Source organism: Miscanthus floridulus, chromosome 12 (assembly GCF_019320115.1).
Source record: "Miscanthus floridulus cultivar M001 chromosome 12, ASM1932011v1, whole genome shotgun sequence".
NCBI lineage: Eukaryota > Viridiplantae > Streptophyta > Magnoliopsida > Poales > Poaceae > Miscanthus > Miscanthus floridulus.
In genome coordinates, this window is record NC_089591.1 from 74,248,764 (window position 1) to 74,256,378 (window position 7,615).

Consider the following 7,615-nt stretch of genomic DNA (forward strand, 5'->3'; position numbering starts at 1 on the left):
TGCGACGAGCAAGACGGCCGGCCGGGCCGAGGCGCACGCCGCCTTCCATGCCTTTTCTAGCGCCTGCGTGTCGTCTTGCCTCCCATTGCCGCGGGCGCCGTAGCGGTCGAGGCTGAACACGCTTTGCGACAACGGCGACGCCAGCGACCTGCTCCTGGGCGCGGCGGCGGGTCTGCTGGCACCAGAGCTGCGCAAGTAGCTCACTCCGTCAGACTAGGTGTCGATGCTCACGCCTGCAGCCTCGAAAGCGCCGGATAGGAGGAGGGGCGTCGTGAACACAAGCTTCAGCAGCTTTCTGCTGGATGCCATTGGCAGAGCAAAGCACGACGGAGAGGACTCTGAACTTGGACTCTGAATCCTCAATCTGAATCGACAGATGCGTGGCCACGAACACGATGCCACCCTTCTTCCGGTGCTCCGCGATGATGTATTCGAGCAGCCTGGTACCCTCTGCGTCCAGCGCGACGGAGGGCTCGTCCAGCAGCCAGATGGGTCGGTCGATGGCGAGCTGCAGTCGCTTCCTCTGCCCCATGGAGGACATCCTGGCCTTCTCGTTCATGAGCCTGCCGAGGCCCATGAGCTCGATAGCTGGACCCGACCTGCTGCCGTCCTTCCCCACGAGGAGCTCGAACCACTGGACGTTCTCGAGCACCATGAGCTTCTCCTTGACGGCGTCCTTGAGCGACATCCAGCTTGTATTTCGAAGGAGAAAATTGCATATTTGGGACTTGCTTCGCACTTTTAGAACTCCAATCGTCGACTTCTTAAAAATAGGCCTCCAAAGGACTCGTGATTTTTATGACATTATATGTATTTTATATCTTTTCTAGTATGTATACCTGTATTTGGCACCTGAATGGACCCTTTTGCCCTTCTGTCTTTTTCCTTTGTGCATGGATACGAAAAGATTCCATACCGACGTTTTGTTTCCGCATTCGTTGCCGCCGCCATCAGGGAGATCCCGACGCCGCTCGCTTGCCCTGGACAGACGCACCGGAGATCATGGAGCCTGATGGCCAGCCGCCCGAACTGGCCGTGTCCGCCGACGGCCTGGCCGCGCCGCCCGACCTTGGCCTGGTCGCGCTGGCTGAAGTACGTGGTCCGGCAGTCGATAGGAGTGCGCCGTGCCACGTGGCCTATCCGCTGCCGTGCACACTTCAGAACACTACTAGCTCGCGGTCGCTGCTTGCCAACGTCGTGCTGTTCGTGCTTGCAGCCGTGCAGGCTGCCTGGATCCCAAGCTTGCTCCTCCGTGCAGCGTCCAGGCAGCTTTTTCGGGATCCAGGCCCCTGGGCTCTGGACACGCACGCGATGATGCTTCCCGGCGGCCGGCGCGCCGACTGAAGATCGCAGCTCGCAAGACGCAAAGTGATGTGCCGCGAGGCGAACCGGTCCAGACTCCAGAGCTGGGTCGTCGCGCGAGCACACGCCGCCGCCTCGTGCTCGCGTGGCGCGCGAGTCTTGCCGCGCGCGACGAACCGGGTCACGTACTTACGAGCGGCAGGACAAAACATCAGAAGGGCAAAAACTCCATTTAGGTCACAAATACATAGAGGAATACTACAAAAGGGAGAAAATACACATAATGTCATGAAAATCAAGAGTACAACGTTGGATGCCTATTTTTACGAAGTCTACAATTGGAGTCCCAAAACTGCGAAGCGCGACGATTGAAGTCCCAAATATGTAATTTTCTCTGCTGGAAGACGCCCGGGGAGGTGATGTCGTGGCCGTTCCAGAGGATCTCCCCCGCTGAGGGGCGCGAGAAGCCCGCCAGCATGCGGAGGAGGGTGGTCTTGCCAGAGCCGTTGGCGCCGATCAGGACGAGGGCCGTGCTGTCGTGGACGCTGAGGTTGATGTCGCGGAGCACCGTCTGCGCGTTCCGCATGCACAAGACGTTGTTGAGCAGGAGCCGCGGCGGCGGGGGCCGAAGCGGCGGCATGTTGCCGAGTGGTCGGTGGCTCGGGGGCCGCTGAGCTGGATGGAGGTGGACGGGTGGGCGAAGAGAGGTCGTTGGGTGGGCCCGTGGGTGGATGCAGCGGCGATGGCCGATGGCTAGGGGAGTGCGGCGCGCCGCGCGCGGAGAGGCCAAAGCGGGGGAGGAGGGCGGATGTTGGGCCGTGCGGTGTACCGAGATGTTAGTTGGGCTCAAGAGGGTGTGAGGCAGTTGGGCCTGAGACGAGAGGGAAGGGGAGGTACTTGGATCGAGTGGGAAATTCATTGGAAAAACAATCATTTTTTTCCCTCTACAAGGATCTCCAAAAACTATTTAAAATTACATGTGGTATACAAAAGGACAAATGCATTCTGTTGGGGGGCAAGACCCTCGGAACACCGACTCCCACCAACCTGAGGGTAATCTTCAGGTTGGCCGAAGGTACATGACTTGTTCGGTTTTGCAAGAAACTGGGTGTTACCACCAAGGAAGTGGACGCTAGCACAACAATGGTTGGAACAAAAAATGTGGTAAGTGCAAAGGTACCCTCTAAGCAGCCAGATGGTAGAGGATGTTGGATTAGAAGCACGTTAGGCATGAAGGTACACTAAAAAACATCCAAAGGTGGTTGGCGTCGGCGTGGCAAAAGGGGGATTAGAAGCGCAAGGTACGTAGTGGAGACAATTCACTACCAGATTCAGGAGCTTTGCCGAGTGTCAGGGGCACTCGGCGAAGCCTCCAAAACACTCGGCAAAGAGTTTGCCGAGTGTTACACTCGGCAAACCCTGTTACGTCAAACGCGAGTTTGCCGAGTGTTTTTTGTCGTGCACTCGGCAAAGACGTTGCCGAGTGCCCAAAACACACTCGGCAAACTTTTTTTCCAAAAAAAAAATAAAAAAGGCCACGCTGCCGGATCCGCCACCACCATCCACGCCTGCTCGGAGGCCACACCACCAGCACCGCCGCCGAACTCCCCACCGGATCCACCATCCATTTGTGTTTCAGCTTCTTTAAACCCTCTTTGGTAGGGTTTGGGCTTCGAAAAAAAGAAACCAGCAAATGCCGCATTTTAGTGACTTTGGCTTCTTGCCTCAAAATGGCTTCAGCTTCACCTTTTTTGCCCTGATTTTGTCTCGATAAGAAGCCGTTCCTGTGTGTGCCTATTTGGTAGAGCTTTTGATTAAGCCGGTACAAAAGCTTAAGCAGAAGCCATGCCAAAGAGATCCTTACTATTTAGCAACTAACCTTCAGTGTTGAATTACTATGCTTCTCCTTTGCCTTCGTCCCAAAGGTGTAAGCCATAAGTAGCTATAAACTTCCAGCACATTTAACATGAATGCATTCAACAATAATGTATATTATATTCATTCATGTTGGTTGCATCTCATCTTATATTGTGAAAAGTTTTTGAAGCATATTCATACATTGTTTAAAATATTTTGGGAATTTTCATATTTTTTGGATACTTTTCCTATTTTCCTAGAGGAAGACACAATTTTCATGAGCTCTAAATATTTTATCATGTTTATCATATCCTAATCCATCTCTAGATTTTTTTAGAACTCTATGAGTTTAGAGATATGTTTTATGATTTAAAAACCTTACGAGTTTTTTTTGGAATTTTTTATAAAATAAAATGGTTTTGAGAGTTGAGACATGTTTTATAGTTTGATGAGAAAATCTTGACTACAAGATAATTTTAGGAGGCAAAAAATGATTTTTTTTTCTTTTCCAAATTGATTTGATCCCGGAGACTCCCGACTGGGATCAACCTTCTCCCAAGTCTGAACACACCTCTGCAATTTCAAGGAATAAACAGTACACATGGAAAATAAAAGCAACGTATTCTGTCCACTTTAAAATATATGCCAAACAAATCGAGTTAAATTCAGTATTTAGAATTGAGACTGAACTTGTGGCGGAAATTTTCAGTTTTGGTTAATTCATCATGTCTCAGGTAGTTCGCTTTGGTCCTCGATTACAGTTAATTATGCTAACCCCCTAGCTAGTTGTATCAGGGCAAACTGTGTATTTACATATTGTGCCCTGATTTGGAAAGCAAAAATCTCCTCTTGAGTGCCGCCCAAGCTTTCTTTCGTCATTACCCAGCTAGCATACTCGGGATTATTACGTTGTTTTTGTTGGCCCCTTACGTCGATGTCTTGAGTTGGCCCAAGCTGTGCGCACAACAAGCATATAACATGAGCCTTCTGCAGTTCTGCAAGGTGTAGTTATTATTGGCCAGTTTACTGGTAATATGAAGACCGAGCTAGGGCTCATATATGGGATGGAAGAGGGGGACACCATGTAGATACGCTTTAGGAGGAAGATGATCTTCATATATAGCATGAAAGCGTTCTCACCTCCCTTGAAAGGTTGAAAGGGCGCCGAATGAGTGTATCTATATGAACCAAGTAGATTGTCATAGTTCGCCTCTTTGCTTTTTCTGTTTTTGCTGTGTTTCTGTTTGATGCATGCACGCGCGGGGACGGTGAGTCCCCGATCGAGATGTTGTTATATTGAGATGACGAACGAAGTGGCGGGGTGACGTATGATTGCACGGCGTTTGAGGCAGTCATCATGTTCGCTTGTTGGTCAAACCAGTCAGCCAACAGTGTTTTTCTCTCACAACAAACCAGTACCAGTCAGCCAAAACCAGTCCAGAAGCTAACCAGCGAACAGGCCGAGTAGATCAGAAGAAGGCACGAATTGAACCTTGCTGCTCGATGGCCAGTGTAGCAGCAGATGGAAATATATTGTGGACCATTCCGTGATCGGTACACACGGCATCACCCTAATCTTAATCTTACTAATTAAAGATATCTCAGGCGTAATACAGAACAAAACTTTCGGTAGTAACTACTGAAAATGCGACTACTGAACACTACTTAATACTACTGAACATGGTATGGCTCAGTAGCATTCATTCAATAGAGTCGGCCGGTTTGGCTGGAGCACATGATAAAACTGAACGTCCGTTTGCATCTCAGAAAAGTCTGGACAGCAACATGTCTTCGATCTTGATGGAAGGGGGAAATAACATCAGAGATTTAATTTAGAGTCTGAACCAAAATGATCATTTTCATATCGGAACAAATTAAAAGTGGACGAACACGTACGGTTGCGTGTGCATGCGTCGCCCAGTTTGCATTGGTTCTTCAAGTGGACGAAAATGTACAGTCCCTCAATTCCAAATTACAAAACGTTTGACCCAAAGAGCACTCTTAAGTCCTAGTATTAATCTGACGCACGAGAAAGAAGAAGCAAGCACACCTTTCCGGAACGAGTCAACAATGCACTGCTGCCTGGCTGCGTGCAACCAAATTATGCAGACCATTAGCTAGCTATGTTAGCTTAATTGCATGATTACAATGAGCACACGTCATTAGGTTGCTTAATCTGCATACATATTGTGCAATTTGCAGCACTAAACACTTCCAAGTGAGTATTTACAATGGTGGTATCAGGTATAGGAGTGTGCCGCGCGCGTGCATGGGAATGACAGGTTGTCAGGAGCTACATCCATTGCAATGGAAAGAGGAAGCGGAGTTGGAATCCTAGCTAGTTTGTAGTCATCAATATGGAGGAAGCAAGATGGGTCACAGCTTGGCAATTATGACCCTTTGGTGTCTGTGGAAGCAAAGAAATGCGATTATATTGGCAGATAGCAGGAAATTGGAGCACGCCATGTTCCTAGGTATTAAAGAGATGTGCCACCTTTGGTCCTTAGCAGGAGGGGAAGTGCTTAAGCCCCTATCTAGTCGTCAATCTTCCAGTGTGTAATAGTCTAATTAATGTAGTTTGCTGAACCTCCGTGGCCTAGGTTGCGGCTGGTAGTGCAACTCGCGTATGTAAATGTTGTATGCTAAACTCTTCCTATGATACATCAAAGCCGAGTACCCAGTTTTTTTTTTTTTTTAAAAAATGGGTGCATGCACGCCATATGTTTGAAGCTCGTGGTGACGAGTTAACTGAAATACCCCATCTGTTTTAAATTATAAGTCACTTTTACTTTTTTGGTACATCTATTTTGCTATGCATCTAAATATAATAATATGTTTAGACACATAGCAAAATAAATAAACAAAAAAAAGCAAAGCGACTTATAATTTAGAACGGAGGGAGTGAATAGCTAGCGCATGCACTCCGACGGGTTATAGTTGCATTCTTTCATGATACTAGGAACTTAAATATCACTAGTTTATTTGAAAATATATGAGAACTTAAAACGTATACATATGGGTTTCTAATAAATGATTTCAAATAAAAAGTCATTACTTCGAAAGTTTTAGATCTCATGGAGATATCTAAAACCAATCTCAAATAAAAAAGAAGACATTACTTTAGATATACAATTTGCCTTCGTCTGATTTTATCTAAAAATGTTAATTATGAATAATTAGAACTATTTCTAGAAGCGGTTGACCAATCTTGAAATCGTTCGATCTCTAGGAACGGTTAGCATAAGAAACTACAACAGAAAGCTATACAGCTTTGTGGCATGACGTTCATCGCCAGCGTCACAGTTGCCTTGCGGCCTCTGGCTGTGTGGCTGCTGTATGCACTCGCTGGGATTCGACGGGGCCATCATCCACAGCGCCACCTACCTGTCGCCCGTTGACGCCCAGCCGCAGCTTCCACATACACTACAGGAAAACGCCTCTTTGCCGACTGCTTGCCCCGGTCGGCAAAGGCATAAACCCAGTCGGCAAAGGCTTTGCCGACCGCAAAGCCACGTGGCAGTCGGCAAAGAGCAGTCGGCAAAGCCTGGGTCGGCAAAGGCGGATTTGCCGACTGCCACGTGGCACACAGTCGGCAAATCCTTTGCCAACTGCCACTCCAGCAGTCGGCATAGCCACGTGGCGCCGTCAGCCCTGACGGCAGGCTTTGCCGACTGCTGGTTCCTCGGCAGTCGGCAAAGAATTTTTTTTTTCAAAAATTGTTTGCCGACTGGCCGCCAGCTCGGCAGTCGGCAAAGAAAGAAAATATTTTTTTTTTGAAATGTTCTTTGCCGACTGCTTTCGGAGTTGCAGTCGGCAAAGATTTGACCTCTTTGCCGACTGCCTCCCATTGCAGTCGGCAAAGACTCTGTCCTGGGTTTTTTTTGCCCAGCTCAAAGCTGGAATTTTTTTTTTTGCTTTTGTTTTCTGTTTTCTCGCATCAAAACCCTGCAAAATCACAAATTATAATCCAATTTCACCAGAAGCACCGGTAGCACCATTTATATCACAATTTCATCACATTTGTCGCCAACATCACCACATATATCACAATAATGCACAACATCACATATATCTCACATATATGTCACAATAACAACCACACAAGTGCATTACAACCATCACATGAAGTCCAACACGTCGAACACCACAAGTCGACGTCCATCACACGAAGTTCAACATAACAAGTCTAGGTCCATAACGAAGAAAAGAAATACATGACAACAACTTCGACGATACGGTGGATACATGATAACAGAATCGACAAGTACCTAGCTCGTCGCGCCGTCCCCGGTCTCGTCGTCCACTCCGCCCCCAGAGCCCCCAGGGTTTGCCCACGGAAACCCCCTTGGACCAAACTGAGGCGCCTGCGCGTACTGCCACCCTCCGCGCACCGGCGACCACGAGTACGTCGGAGGAGGGCCACGTGGAGGTGGATACGGCGGATAGGGTGCAGGTG

The 7,615-nt window shown here is 48.4% G+C and overlaps 1 protein-coding gene across 1 annotated transcript; it reads right to left on the reverse strand.

Moving 5' to 3' along the window:
- Window positions 1–208: 208 nt before the first annotated feature.
- LOC136496148 (ABC transporter I family member 1-like) lies at window positions 209–1,942 on the reverse strand. Its single transcript, XM_066491850.1, has 2 exons — window positions 1,656–1,942; window positions 209–692 (listed from the first exon to the last, which is right to left on the reverse strand). Exons 1-2 carry the CDS (start codon window positions 1,940–1,942, stop codon window positions 209–211), a joined length of 771 nt encoding a protein of 256 aa, XP_066347947.1.
- Between the last annotated feature and the right edge of the window lie 5,673 nt (window positions 1,943–7,615).

Bases quoted from the DNA above. Each gene is read 5' to 3' on its own strand.
- LOC136496148 (XM_066491850.1), bottom strand. From the start codon at position 1,942: ATGCCGCCGCTTCGGCCCCCGCCGCCGCGGCTCCTGCTCAACAACGTC. The intron at 693-1,655 runs GTTTTGGGACTC...TCGAAATACAAG, and splicing joins TTCAATCGTCGCGCTTCGCA to CTGGATGTCGCTCAAGGACG.